Source organism: Vigna radiata, chromosome 10, assembly GCF_000741045.1.
Source record: "Vigna radiata var. radiata cultivar VC1973A chromosome 10, Vradiata_ver6, whole genome shotgun sequence".
NCBI classification, from domain to species: domain Eukaryota; kingdom Viridiplantae; phylum Streptophyta; class Magnoliopsida; order Fabales; family Fabaceae; genus Vigna; species Vigna radiata.
The window spans coordinates 14098102-14114589 of NC_028360.1; the positions used below are offsets into that span (position 1 = coordinate 14098102).

Consider the following 16488-nt stretch of genomic DNA (forward strand, 5'->3'; position numbering starts at 1 on the left):
TAACAATATATAATAAGATATACTATCTGGTTCACATATTATATTTCTTGTTTTAACTTTTAGTATTACAAAATAAAATATATTCATTTTAAAACGTAACATGCAAAATCTCACTGCATTTTGTATTTATCATTTTTTTATAAAGTATATGTTTTTCACCTCATATTCTACAAAGTCTATAGGAGCACATTAGAGTGTAGTATAGTCTGGCAAAAAAAACAGAGAGTGAAATATGTGGAAAGGGTGTGAGGAAGAATAGCTGTAAAGTGATTTTAACTTTTGATTGGGCATGGAAAATTGACTGCAGATGTTGTCTTTTTGTGGTGGGAAGAAACATGGGTAGGGCATTATAGAGATGTCCCTGAACTGGTGCGGTGTTATGGAGTGAAGGGAAGAGAAAGTTGGCAGAATTTGTGTTGTGTTGTGTTGTGTTGAGTGATTCTGATGTGTCAGATTCTACTTGGCAAACACATGCTGACGTTAATGCCCAACAACACAGTCCTAGTATACTGTAATTTTCCTCTTTCTTATCTATATTGAAGTGATCGGAAAAAAGCAGGGTTAGGAAAAGCGTGTGCTATACTGTTTTGCACAGGGCTGGATTTTATTCCAAAAAGCATAAAGATGGTGGTGGAGTTGAGAAAATGAAAAAAAGAAAAAGGAAGGGATATATGTGAAGATTTGAATGATTGGATCCGAAATGGAGAAGAGAAGTACAAGTAAAATTATAGTTTCCCTTTCTTTTCTGTGACAGAGAATTTCAGAATTCGGAAAAGATGGAAATAAAGTTAGGAGAGACTGAAAAGGATGCCTCTATTTATCACTTTAATAATAATACCAATCATCTTTCATTTTTTTTTTCTACAATTACATAATTATCCACAGATTTTATTTAAAATAATTGGAATAAAAATATGTGTGAAACGTAGGTAGGTTTGATTTGTACTTGCTATAAATGGTAGATTCCAGCATGAATGTCCAAATACAAAAGTAGGGTGCAGATAATAAGTAAATATGTTTGATTTTATTGACTGATGTTGGATTATTCTTTTTTAGTTTGGGAGAAAGAGAAGAGAAAGAGAAGAGAGGAAGCATCCTATTCCCATAATGGAGCAGAGGAGTGGTAGAAGAAACAATGATGCCGAATTGACATGACAAAGCTTTATCCTTTGCCCATACCATAATGCTTTTCTTTCTCTCTCTCTCTCTTTTTATGTCTCAACTTTTAAGACTTTTGCTGCCTCTTCAAGCCAAAATAATGAAACCAAACAAAATCCTTTTCCATTCACACCCATCACTACTTTTACCACACCCTTTTCTTTTTCACATTAACCAAAAAATTATATATATAAATAAAACAACTATATCAACAAAAGAATTCTACATTCTATCATAAAACTATTTTTTTTTTCTAGTTTGTGTTTAACTCTACAAGGAAAGAAAACCTATGTAATGAATTTTAGTACTAAGAGAGATTCACATGCACGCTGGCATCCATGCCTGAGTCACAGATTGGACAATTCCGTACGGTGGACCCACACATCCTGCAGAGGCAAAGATGCCTGCATGGTAATAACAGCACCACCGACTCTCTCACCCCGCAGCTCCGACACAACCTCGCCCCACCACCTGACGCCGCCGTGTCCTCGCACCCCTCCGCCGCGTCGTTGCTTCCGCAGCTCGACTGTGCGTCTTCGGCCACGGTGGCGCGTTCCTCTCCGGCGTGTGCCAAAACCTGCTCCAAATTGGTTCGTAGGTAGTTGGCAGTGGTTTCGTTGGTTTGTGCCAGGTCCCTCCAAATTTGATTCTCCACGCACAGATTTTTCACTCTCTCTTGAAGGGCCCAGTTCAACTTTCCCATTCTCTGAATCTCTTCGTCTTTTTCCTTCAGCTTCTTCGCCATTGCTTCTTGAATTGCGCTCGCTAGAATCCTCGATTGCCTCACTTTTTGTTCTTCCAATTCCATCCTCACCTTTTCGGTCTGTTCAATTCCACACCACACGTTAATAATCATAGTAACAAAATTCAATCCAATTTAAGTTTTCTTTAATGAAAAATGCTCTTCAAAATCAAACTTTTTAATTACTGATTTCTATACGTTTACCGTTTTTAAAAATACAAGTGAGTGAGACTATTATTTATGAAGAAAGTTTCAAAATTTGAAAATGGTTCAGTTACTGGCTTTTATGAATGGAGCGGGATTGAATTGAATACTGGCAATTCAATTTTCCACACATTCATACATTCGGTGTGAATGAAGACGAAAATCCGATGACTCTTGAATTTGATTACGAAACGGGAGTCATCAAAGTTTGGGTTTTGAGTATTGAATGTGTGGAAAAGTTGGTGCAGGAAATCAGGGTGATAAATGAATGGTTTCCATTTGTAAAAGAATGAAGAAAAAAGCATTGAGGGGTGGAGAATTAATTACATGGTGTGCGAGGACTCGGTCAATTTCAGATTGCTGATGCTGAAAGTGGTAGAGAATCTCTTGGGTGAGAAAGGAAGGTTGTGGAGAGATTTTGTTCTTGTGACGAGGTGGGAGAGAGGTTAATTCAGTGGTGAAATCTCTTGAACGTTTTCTCTGAAGGGGGAGATTGTAGGTGAGACCACTGTCTGCCTTGTTTGGATCACAGAAGGAAGATTGATACAAAGACAAAAGAGATTCAGGCATTGCTGGCGGTGGAAGAGGCAAAGCTGAATCCATCTGGGTATTGCAGATGTAATCACAGTTTAATTGATGATTATACTGTTGTTGTTGATTGGATTTGATCATTTCCCTGCAAAGATAGAGAATAAAAAATGATGAAGAATGAAAGCTTAAAAGAAAGAAAAAAGCTTAAAAGATAGCTGTACCTGTTGGTGAGTAACTGAGAAGGCAAGAGATTCATGTAAGAAGCATCAACTGCCATGGTGGTTGTTTAAGGTTGTTGTTTGTGTGTTTGGCAGTGTGATGGAGAAAATGAAGGAGAGAATAAGAAGGATATGAAGGAGAGCATGCAATAGATGTGGCTAAGTATCAGGGAGAGTGAATGAATGAATCAGGTTTATTTAGCCTTGGTTTTTGTGGGCGTTTTCAAGAGATACAAAGTCAAACGCATCTTTTCTAGACACATATCAAAGCAAATCAAAATCTGTGCATCATTTTTTAAGGAAGATTAGAAAATTAAAATGTTAAACATGGCTTGTCAGATTTTGGTCTGTCGGATTCACTTTAACGTTTTTTCTACGTTCACTCGTCTACACATTTCTTTCTTTTTTTCTTTTCCTTTTACCCACCATCACAATAAATACTCACATCATTCATGCAATAATTAATAATTAAATAATAAAATACGTAATAGTTTTTTTTTTTTATATTTCTAATATATATGAAACCCTAATTTATATACTTCCCATCTTCCTTACACTTTCCTTATGTCATGTACATCACTCTCTGCAATAATACCAATTTTAAAAAACACAATTTCGTCATCCAAATCTCTAGGATATTCTCTTCTACTTATGAAATAAATATCAAATATCTAAATATCTTACAAAAATATAAGATATTTAAATTAAAATAGTTAAACTTATTTTTTTAAACTATAAACTTTAATATATCTCTTCCGTTAATAGCTTGTTTTTATGTTATACTATTACAAAACAAACATCTACTTAGACAACCAAACTATAATTGTATATATGAATACCAAATAATAAAATTCTTAAAAACCGTTTATATTTCAAATTAATGATAATAATATATTAATATGAAACATTATTCGTTTACTACCTCTATTTAATGTAAAGTAAACATATAAGTTAGTCTTTTCATAGTATATTAGATATATTTTATTATTAATTCAGTTATACAAAACAATAATATAACTGATTATACAATTTAAAATAAAAATTAAATAGAATTGTGTTTTTTGAATAATATTTTTTTAACAAGTAAGTACTAATTAATTGGCATAAGATACAATTTATAATGTAAGAAAATAAAATGTTGATTATTATATTTATAGAAATCAATTAATACATTTTTTTAATTGAGTTACATACTCACAAAAATAACACAATTATCTCAAATTAAAATATTCCCTGATATGTAAGTTGTTTTAATTAATTTTATACTTTCACACTAAATTCAATTATGATTTATTAATTGATATCGCTACTATAAAATATTCTACTTTTGATAATAAGATCATCATAATTATTAATTTATTAGTACATATAATCATTATATACAAATAATTATAATATTAACTTTACTATTGTTTTGAAAAGTACTCTTAAATTTTCATTAATATTACTTTACAATTATATATTAACGTCATTGATTTATATTATATAGGTATTTATGTAGACTTATTTATACTTATATGTATAAGGATGTTTGTATTATATTGATGTTGTAAGAAAATAATTATGCGTATGCATTAATATACTTTTCAGAAGCGTGTATTTATACATTTAAATAAATAAGATTTTCTTATGATATCATCAGTAATAATACCTATACACGTAAATACTAAGACAAACGTATGTATGAATATTTAGTATATTAGTTGGTAAGTATGGCTGTAATTGGTTTGTTTGTTTTGGTATATAATAAGATAATTTTAGTTTAACACATTTAGCCAAATACTGATAGATTTTATATACAAAAATTGCATAACAATTTTCAGGTGTTTCTGGTTAATGAGAAATCAGTCGTTTCGATAATGTTTGCTTGACAGGTATATTTGTATGAGAAATATAATTTTCAATATTGACAAATTAATGTATGATAAGGAATTTTGAAAATATAAATTAGAAATTACAGCTGTGAATAATTTTATTTAATTATTTAGTTGGACAAATAGACATGCAAGATTTTGGAAAAATAAAAATACTGACACAGCCAAAAATTGTAAGCTGGCAAAAGGATGAAGATAGAGATGGATCCAAACTTCAAAATCTCAGACTGAATCTTATCCTGAAACACCAATTAAAATTTCAAACAAACCTATATTCTATTATTATTTTTTAATTATGAGCTATATTCAATCAAAAGTACATTTTTTATATCATATATTTTTATAACATTGAGAAAAATTGTTTAAACAACATTACTTACCAAACCTGGATGAAAAATAAAAAATAAAAAACAAAAAAGTTTTCTGACTTAAGATATTTGATCGTGAGCACTTCCCATATGTATGTATAATTTATTTTTGGCAACACTATGCATTTTCATGTCTCCACGTGCAATTTTTATTTTAAACTTATTTCTAATATTTTAAAATGTAAGACTACTAAAATATACAAATGAGAGAAAAAAAAAACATGACAGATAAACTAGGCGCTAAAATTAAAACAGCTGCCTTTAAATTAAATTTAAAATAAATTAAAACTCCAAATTACAATTATCCAATTAAACATCATCTGAACGCGTTTATTGTTATTTTTCCATATTTAGAAAAATTAAAGTGTTTAAGATATAAGTTGATGGATAATAATGATATGAGACAGTGGTCAAAGGTGAATGATAGAGTGTGGGGAAGGTGCAGGACATGTAGGTGGGAGTGCAGGTACGGTCAATAATCAATACTGACTGCTGAATACCTCAATGAAACATTTCTGACTTTCTCTGTTTTCCTTCATCTAAGCTCAGTCAACAGTCAATGTTTCATCTTCAATAGACAACTCCTATTTTTTATTTCATTTATTTCTGCAAAATTATCCATGTTAAACCATTCTTAAGTGAACTATTTTCAGATGATTCTTTGAGTTGTGTAGAAATGAATTAATATAAAATGGTTTAATATTTATTTAATTGTAATATAAAATGTAATGTTTTTAATTGTAATAATATTTATTTAACCAAAATAAAAATAAGATAATATTTGGTAATTAAAAAAGAAAAAAGCTTAATTATTTCTATAATAAGTAAATTAGGCAAATACATAAACAGGGGTGTACTGATATATTACTACAGTAAGCGCCTTGATCTCCTTCACTGTCAATGTGGGACTATCATTGTGATTTTTGAGCATATCATCATAGCATCCAGCAAGTCCTCCTGAAGGCTCTTTTCTCTATTATTCCATTGCTTCATTCTCTCTTCAACCATTGAATCATTGTTCCCATCGTCAACCATGGCACATAATCAGAAGCAGAAAATGCATAAGCGTGTTTAAGCAATGTGAAAATGGCATTCACATGTTCTACTTCCTAAGTACCTCGTATTGAAAATCAATTTCCTCGTCACGTTGCAACTATAATGTTGTGAAACATCTCTCACATTCACAAGGCCTGCATTTGTTTTAGACATAAAACGTAATGTTTTCAGCTTCTTCGTTCCTTTTGTGTTGAAAATGGTGTCTATGAGAGGGGAGAACAAAACGTTGACGAATATATTCTCCTCCCAAAGGTACAATAGCTATGGTCACATAACATAACCGTTGGAAGTCCCATGTTGATTTTAGATAAGACCAATTTATAATATATAAATTGGATGTAAACCTCACTTTACAAACTGGTTTTGTGGGATTGAGTTAATCCTAAAACCCATTTCTAAAATGGTATTTTTTATTGGGTTTTTACTTAAAGATTAATTGTTAAAACTTTAACACATTTTATCATTGTTTTTTTTAATACTTAGTTGCATATTTGTTTGTTATATATATGTTATAATAGGTAGCCAATAGCATGTGATGTTGTTTTGAGGATAAATATGGTGACAAATTTAGGTATGTAACCTATTCTAAACAAAAGTATTCTCCTCAGAGAATTAATAAACTATGGTTTCTTTGTCTTCTTCGTCTTCGTTTATATTTACATATATTCAATAAAAAAAATAGTTAGTTACTATTTTAATTTAGAATTGAAGCATAGTAATTCTAAAAAACAATAGAAAGTCTTGATTTTTCCTTTTACGAGGTGAGCACAAGGGTTTGATGATGGTTTACAATTTGCCAATTAATAATAGATGGTGATGTTTGGCTTTACCTAGAAATGTGGTAGCATAACACAACCACTCAACTATGAATCAGAATCACTTAAGATGTTATAAAAAGAAAGCATAGAATAATTTCACTTTATATAAAGCTCAAATTTATTTAATCAAAAGCACATGTTTATTCTCTACCCCCACTTATATTTCTGAGTCATATGCTATTAGGTTAGGCCAGTTACCTCTAAAAACAGCCAATTAAGGAGGAAGTTAACTTCATCACTCATGGGTTTTCATATTTAAAGTAACTTAACCTAAAACGTACTTTCGAGATAAGGGACCACTATGAAACTGACACAAATATTGGTATAATGCAGACAAATTCATATTTGAACGTATACACATTAACCTTGAAAAACATAGAATTTAACCAACTTGTATGTAATAAGTTTGGTCTAAGATCTTCATTTCAACATGGTTGATGTTGAAAATTCTCCTTCTATGTATGGAATAAAAAAGACAACAACAATTTCTTGTCCTATGTAATTTTAAAATTAATTTATGATATGTATATATTCGCAATTTTAGAATTAAAATTAATTTTCTCTTATTATTTCCTTACCCGCAAAAAATGAAAACAATACTAAATAAAAAAATTAATTTAATTAAAACCAGTGCGAAACTAATATGAACTTATAAGATTAGACACTTTGAAAATAATATTTTAGAGTCGTTTTGGGGAATTTAGAAATTTTGGATTGATTGAAACTGCCATTTTGAAACAACTAACATGCATTTATCCGAATATCGTATCGTCGTGTCTAACTAATCAATGTTTGAATTGTACATTGAGATTTCAAAGTATTCGTCTAAATATATATGAGGAAATTTTCTAAAATATGCAAAACTACGTGATTGCACATGTCTTTGCATAATCTATTTTTTCAGCTAAGATGTGATTGTCTAATATAATTGTCAAAAGCAAGTCACCTTCATTTGCTCAATTGGTCAAAGAGAAATATATATATCATAATGGCAAAATTTTAGGCGACAAATTCTGATGAACTTGCTTATCACCATCAAAGCAACTTCATGCTTCCTGTTCGTCTTTGACAATTTTTCATTTTTCATCATTTCAAAACATAGTATAAAGGGGTTTCCATTTTATCAAAAGGAAAAACTTCATTCATATCCAAGAGGGGTAGTTGTTTGTTTTTAAAGGCAAATTTTAAAATAAAGGGTATCATGTCATTTTATATTTATGTTTTATAAATATCATGATTGAAATATATTTAATCATTAATTATATTTAGAAAATTAAGATTGAAATATTGTAAATATTTAATATTTTGTTATTATATATATTACACATAAAATAAAATAACAAGTTATTATTTTTTGATATAATATATTTTTACTACCATTCTTATCTCTAGTATCTTGAAAAGTCTCAACACATATTCACCTTCCCTTTCTTCCCATTTTTTCGATTTTATTATTAGTTTTATATATCATTAAAAGGTTATGAATTAAGAACCTAAAATATTTTTGGTTGGAGTTTAACATTAGGTATTAAAATTTGAAAAATGTATAAAATAATTGAAGCTAAAAGCATGAAATTAAAAACAATTTTTAAGTATTATAATCCAATTAGAAATGTTGTATATAGTTAATGGTAAGATAAAGATGGAATTAGGGTTAGGGTTAGATTTTGAAGCAAGATATTTGATTGGACGAGAGGCTATTAGTGTTGTCCTTTTCATGGAAACAGAAACAAGGAACAGCTCTCCCATCCCATGAATGGACTGACATCATCATACTTTCAAGTTTCAACTAACATGGAACCTACATATCATGTTCTGCCTGCAAAATTGATTGCTTTTGTAAGGCATTGCGATTTAATAATCTCCAATATCAAATATATATTATGGGTTGAATAAAAAGGAACACTCACCCACCTTGTCCGAACCCATCTAACATTTCCAATTCTTAAATTCCCCCACAAGCACGCACAATGAATGAAAAGGTGTGTGGAGGATTAAAAAAAATTAAAAAATTAAAAAATAAATAAATAAAGTGCCCAACAGCAAAAGGAAGAAGAAGAAGAAGATAGAACATAAATGTAGACAGATGGATTCCCATGTCCTCTTTTATTGCTTTCATCCATCATCAAACATAATGTATCATATATAGATCCTTTCAAAACTACTTACATGTATTAACCTCTTACCACCTTGGAAGTAAACAAATACTAACAATGAAAGAATCTTGATGGGGTTATTTAATAGAAAAAGAAAGCGTAAAAGTTGATGTATTGAGAAAAAGAGCACAGAAATACATAAAGTATGATGTTTTTTATTTTGGTATCTGGTTTATGCTACATACGTTGCTGAATTGATTCCCCCAAGGCATGCTTGCATCGTTCTCATGGAGTTATTAAATTGCAGTAGAAAAATTGAATTTTGGTATGTGGGATATTGAAAATTGAAATAATAGTGTAGATGGGGTGAGATGAGATGCTTTAATTTTGGTAGCTGAAGTAATCTTGTCCTTTGTTAATGACAGCTCCAAGACCTAATTGCAGGGACAAAGTTTGGTTGCAGTTGCTTCTTATGTGTGGGCTTGGAAACATAAATGTAGATGTGACATCAAATGTCAAGTGTGTCCAAACTAATAATATAATATTATGTTTTTTTCTGTGTCGATTTCATGATGAGAAAAGAACATTTGTAACTTTTTTTCCCTGAAGTTTCCAGCAACACGAATTTCTAGAAACAATGTGAATGAATTTGTGATGAGATTTGGTGTGTTGTTACTGTTTGGGTGTTTGGTGAAACTGAGGTTGCATTTACATGGCAACCAACTTTGAAGATGCTGGAAGAGTTTTCAAAGCTGTGAAGCGCGTATGAGAAAAGATGTGTCACTGTGATATGTTGAAAAGATTATGAGTGTTTGAATATGGTGTGGAGTTAGCTTTTTGTACTCACTTCTTTCACTCTCTTTTTTGTTAATCTTTTTCTTTTTCCTTCTTATCTGATCAAGAACTGAACTAAAAAATTTAAGTTAAAAATTGTTTATAAACTTAAATAAAACTATAATAGAATCATTAAACATAAAAATAAATCATATTTCAAATAGGAAACTCTAATAACACTGATGAATGTGATGTTGGAGTTCATTTAAATATTAGTTGAAAAGTTAAAATAAAAGAAGCGAAATAGTAAAGACACCTTTAATTTTTGAATTTCTTTTATCTGGTATTCTTAGTACACTGATCAGTATTTGTCTTTTTGATACAGTTAACCCTAATTAAATATTTGATGAGCATGTGATCCTGAGAGATTTGGGTGAGCAGTATTAAAATTTGAAGTGGGAAAAAGCAAACCCCATTAGAAAATAAAATGTTTACTATAGCAATTAATCAACACCCTGCTATTGCAGGGATCTACATTGGATCTTGTGATCTAGCATGGACTGAACAAAATAGAAAAGAGGGTAGCTTGGACCACTTTATTTGTTGCAAAATTGAAGTTGGTATAGCTAATAATCATAAATTAAACAGAATTAATTGATAAAGTTTGTATGCTTTTTTGTTGCACAAAAGTAAAAGTAGAGCATAGGGTCCCATAATAAGCCTTTAGATTTTGGAATTTTGATTAATTAATTGAATGATTATGAACCTAATAGAAAAATTGTAATACATTGTGTCTTATTTATTATTGATGCTACCTTAACCAACATGGTTGTTACTTTAATCAAAAGTTAAGACTATATATTATTTATCATTGCAAATGTTTGCTGTTTTATGTCCCTTTTGCTTTCAATTCTTATGACCAAACTTGCCTAAGTTAACTTCATCACAATTAATAATTATATCGTTGTTTTCAAACAAAACAACAAAACAAGTTAATGAATAAGAAAATCAAGAAACGCATCTCATTGAAAAAAGAAAAAAAGGACACAATATATAATTAATGATTTGTTAGGTATTTTATTCTGTTGCCTCGGAAATAAGATCAGATCCCATTAATTAATTCTTCTCATACCATGCTTGGCCTTTTTCGATAGGTGTTAATAAAGGAACATGTGATCTAATTATTATTCATATAAAACACCCAAGTGTACTTCTGTTACCAATCTTTAACATCTACTAAATAAGACTTTTCAATTCTAGATAATATTAATATATATAACTCTTATTAGCTTCTTAATTACAATCACTAACTACAATTATATATCAGTCATATAGTATGATTTATTTAACATAATAAAACATCAATTCAACTAACATAACATTACTTTTAATATGTTTTTTTTCATAAGTTTAATATCTAATTATATATAGAATAAATATTATTGCATAGTTAATTGAATGTATATATCCTTATACTATATGCAGGAAAGAGGAAGACTTATTTAAGAAGGACAGATTGTACAGGAAAAAGAAAATAGAGAGGACAATTGAATCTTGTGGCTTTTATTGTTGTTGACACTATCCATGAGTCATTATTAATAGTGAAGGACAAAGCAAAAGTCCAAAAAAGAAAAGCAAAAGAACAAAATGCCTAGTTTCTTGATATCAATAACTTTATATATATATATATATATATATATATATATATATATATATGGTCAGTCTCTTTGAACATGTTGATGAATTGCTTTAATGTGTCCACAACCCCATGTGATGAGTCCTTTCTTCTCCTAAAATGAACAAGAGATGGCAGCTATCAACAATGGTGTGGGGTGCAGAAATTAATTTCAGTTGCATTATAGAATTATAGAGTTAAGATGTGAGAATTGTAGTTTTCTATGAATGAACTGTTTGGAATCCATGATTGATGTCCTTGTTTTAAAACATGATTTAATTTCTTAGGATGAAAACCTCTTTTTCCTAGAAACTTCTTGGATATACCAACAAATCAATTCCCACTCAGTAGCACTACATATCAACAACAATCATTACACCTTTGACAATCATCATACATACACACATTCCTTTCACTGTTTCATAACATTGCTCCTTCAAATAATTCATGTTTTGTGAACTACCAAGGTTTTGTTTTACTTTCTAGTTTATAAATAATTTCATGTACGATTATGTCTAATTTGAAAGGAGTTTGACAGATATATATATAAACGTGACAGATGAGTTTTGATGAGAAGAAAAATCAGTAAACAGATACAGAAACAAATAAAGCAGTGAATATGTAAAAGAAGTATAAAATAAGGGAAAATTCTGTACTTGTGTAAACATGAAATGTCTTGTAGAATAAGGATGGATGGTGAAAAAGAAAATTATGCAGTTAGCATGAGGGTTGGACCACATGTGCAGACCCAAAAAAACGTCCAGAATGTCTCCTTATGTTTTGTATAAAAAAGAAAATTACTGATAGTGAAACATTGCATGTTATTAACATATTTGAGTGAACATTTTTTGTGATGAAAAATTCACAGGAAGAAGAGTGGTAAATTTATCTGATATGTGTATGTGAATCTGATACGTAACTTCTGGACACCAATAAATATGGCAATGTCCATTGACAGAAGAGCAGATTGAAAAAGAAGCATTATTAGGTTTGGCAAGACAGACATTATCAGAAAAAGTTATAGCAAAAAATGAGAAACAAAGAGAGAGAGATTGGTTTGCATCACTTTCTCACAATTTCTCTTTTGGAGGCTGCTGCTTCACCACGACAGCCATCCATTTGTACGTATTATAAACAAACAAAACATTATATTATTATTATATATAATTGATAGATAGTGTTGTCACGAGTCACGTACTTTAATCAAAGTTATGAATAGAATTAATATATAAAAAAAATGAAAGATTGGAGGGCTTAAGGGATAGGGTGTGGACCAGTATGAGCATGAAGCTCTTGTGGTGACATAGATGGATGATGGTTTTTTTGTTTCCTTTCACAGTTTTAAATCAATTTATCAACTCATGTAAGAGTACTTGTTTGGCTTTATTCACCATGTTCATGTTCATCATGATGTGATTCAATTCAATATTTTTATATCTCTTTTCTTTTCAAGCACAAGTGGAAACCCATCAAAATGCACCACCATCATGATTTTTGTAACAACTGACGTAATTTCAACTATTGTAGGTAGGTCTCTTTCATAGACCAAGCACAAGGGCTAAAAGCCATTCAAACAAAATAGGAAAAACAAAACATCATCCTTTTTTTATATTCTTCCTTTCACTAATTCATTGCATAATCAGTTATACATACTGTCAGCATATTGTTTAGGGCAACAACCCAAATGGCACGCAAGCATGTTTTACAAGTTTATTACAACAATATGTAAAAAAATCAAATGGATGAAATTTTGATTTCGATTCAAAAGACTAGAAAAATGTTTAAAATTTTCTGGAAAGTTGACCTGAAGGTAACCTACATCATCACATGCTTGCTAATGCATGCCTTCCATATATAATTGTCTCATATTAGTTATATATTAATTTACAAGAGGGTGGCAATTCAAAGGAATGCAAATGTTAATCTAAGATTAAAAGGGTATATAAAAAATCAAAACTTTCCTTATTTTGTAAGGGAAAAAATTTAAATTTATCATTTTTTTTAAATGGGTATATTTAAATTTTATTTTTATTTGTCTCATAAAGACTGCCAAACAATGGTATAAAATTAACCAATAGCCAAGAATGGTGGTTACGTAAAGTATTTTGTTTGAGTAGTAAGACACATAGATGAATGGCATCTTTTGATTTGGGAAAAAAGGATATTAATAATGAAGTGTGGGAAGTAAATAATTATAGTTATTTGTTGTGATGGTATGAAATGGTTGTAATGAAGCAGAAGAAAGCTAATAATCGAGTTTCCTTAATTGCTTTTATTTGAAGACTCTTAAGATAATGATGGGTAATATAGTTATTAAAAGAAAAAGACAGTGTATTGTATTGATGAGAAATGAGGTTGAATTCATGGCAATAAGATTTGGTCCTACAAATACTTACTTTTCATCCATAATTAAACACTATTTTAGTTTTGGCTTGTTTGTGTGTAACCTCCAAAATGGAGCTGTCTTTTCAGGAAAACAATGAAAAAGATGAAAACGGTTTTGGGGAAAGACATTTATGACAATCATGTCATTTTCAATAACTACACCCATTTATTTAAAGCTGATTTAGACCATTTCATGTGCTTCACCCCTTCTCACAAGTTGTGTTTTTTATGCTTTTATTTATTGTGGTTCTCATCCACATCTGGGTCAGTCTAACTTACAAGCAAGGAATCAAGTTATACATTTCGATCAAAAACCATTGTTAGGTGAAACGTTGAATGGTGGAGATAGTGACAATTAGTATACTCTTTTTTCTAATGCATCTCCTCATCTATAAAATTCCACCTAAATCTTCCTCTTTTTTAATTCTTCTTATGTTTGATATTATAGCTCCTTCAAAATTCATATAGTTGTTGGATGAAGAATTCTCCTTGATTGAAAGGGGTGATTTTCTTGCGTCATTTGATTACAAATTTGGAAGAGTAGTATAAGAAATTTTTGACTGACGTATATAGTTTGACTTCTGGGGGGAACTATTTAATAACAGATAGAAGATATTAAAATCACCCATGCATGTTTTCTGATCAAATTTCTACTAGAATCTAGAATTTGGTGTCTTGTTTGTTAACATGTGTGAACTATTAAAGAAGCACACATGTTTGTAAGAAGTTCTAACAAAGAAAAGTTTGAATGATCTGGGCCATGTTGACTAAGATAAAAGAATTGGGCCATTTAACATAAGAATTTTGTTGAATTGTAAAGAAAGGGAACTTTTCAACACTCAATGCACGAGTTTGAAAGTTTGGCTATTTGACCCCTCAGGCAACAATGTAACAATAATATGCTTGTAAAGTGTATTTTACTTTTCCAATTTTGTGTATTTTTGATCTACTAGGGACCCAATGGATGATAGTTTTGTTTAGTTTGTTCTTTCTTATTTTTAAACTTATGGGTTTACCAATATTAAGTATGTTTTAATAAGAGAGAAAAAATAAATTATTTATTATGCATAGTGCTTTTACTAATGAGCCTGTGATGTTTCTGCAACACTTCATGCAAATCATGCAAACTTTTCTATCAATAGTCAATCTTAGTGGATATCAAAAGCATGTGATTATATTTATGAAATTAAACGTATTTTCTAATTTGAGTAGGTGATGAAGAACAAGTGTCTTTTGATAAGAAAATTAGTTAAATGTTAATGTAAAAAGTGAGAGAATATTAAACAAGCAAAAGCCAAAACCACTTATTTGCATTTTCAAAATTGAGGTAAAACTTTAGAAAGTGAGTTGAAATTTTATTCAAGTTCATTTTAATCGAATACGTTCTGTTGAAAACTGGTGGCCATCAACCAGCATAGTAATTTAGTTTTAAATTTAATTGTTAAAATGAAAATTCTTTCAAAGTGTTATTTGTAATGAAATGCAGTATTTGTTATTGTGAGAAAATAAATTGTCAGATGACACAGCGGAAAAAAATGAAGATGCTTTGATGGAGAGAAGTTTTGTAAGATTTCCCCCTAAAACTTTGCTTTTATGACAGACTATTCTTTTTGACCAATTGCGCAAATGAAGGTGACTTTTTTTCACATTTACATTATACTATGACATTCGCAGCCTGTATTGAATGCTAAAGACTTTTTTTTGTCTTCCAACCGTTTAAATATGTTTCGATTAAAAAAGTAGAAACATTATTAAAATATTAAATATTTCTTATATATAAATAAGTTATATAGATAAATACATGAAACTTCTTCTTCTGCACTTACCTAAGAACTACATTATTATTTTATTATTAGATATTTACTATATTTAAAGATTTTAAATTTTTAAATTTATATCATCCATTTTCTACACTGAAACTGATAAATGGGTCTTTTATTAATAGTTCTTCAACAAAACTCCTTATAAAGGATTTTTAAATCTAAAGATTACAGAAAATATAATAGTTTACTCTCTTTTCTTCACCTTATAATATTAAAAATTATTAGCAAGTATGATGAAAAAGTAAAAACATGTAAAAACTAATTTATCATAAAAAAAAAAAAAAAAAAAAAAAAAAAAAAAAAACTGAAACGCGATTTTGATTGAAAGCTGCCAATAAGGCGTTTTCGAGAAATGCCCTGTGAGAAACCCAGCCCCCTCCCACGGCATCTGAACCACCGACCAAGTTGAATGAACAGAAAAAACAATAGTGGTTTAAAAAATGCTATTAACGTGTTAAATGTCAGCGTAAAGAAGATTTCCAGCACCAAAGAGATGACTCGACTAGCAATATTCCAAACAAGTAAGCTTATAGATGAGTCATCATAATTACCATCTGATCAATAACTCAGACTAACACCAAAACAAAAATAATCTACCATGACTCAAAGTAAAACATAACATTTGAAGAAGTGAAAACTAATATTTATGTCTTCAATGAAATAAAACAAGGTGAGAGACTTAAATATTAACCTGAAACTCTCACAAGTATATACTGAAATAGAATCATATATTTCTGCTGACAGCAACTTTCTTTGGTGCTGCCAA

The 16488-nt window shown here is 29.9% G+C and overlaps 1 protein-coding gene across 1 annotated transcript; it reads right to left on the reverse strand.

Moving 5' to 3' along the window:
• Nucleotides 1-1082: 1082 nt before the first annotated feature.
• On the reverse strand, nucleotides 1083-3174 carry LOC106774607 (BOI-related E3 ubiquitin-protein ligase 1). The gene is made up of 3 exons (XM_014661653.2): nucleotides 2857-3174; nucleotides 2432-2780; nucleotides 1083-1981 (listed from the first exon to the last, which is right to left on the reverse strand). The coding sequence occupies exons 1-3, from the start codon at nucleotides 2910-2912 to the stop codon at nucleotides 1466-1468; spliced, it is 921 nt and encodes a 306-aa protein (XP_014517139.1). The 5' UTR covers nucleotides 2913-3174; the 3' UTR covers nucleotides 1083-1465.
• Between the last annotated feature and the right edge of the window lie 13314 nt (nucleotides 3175-16488).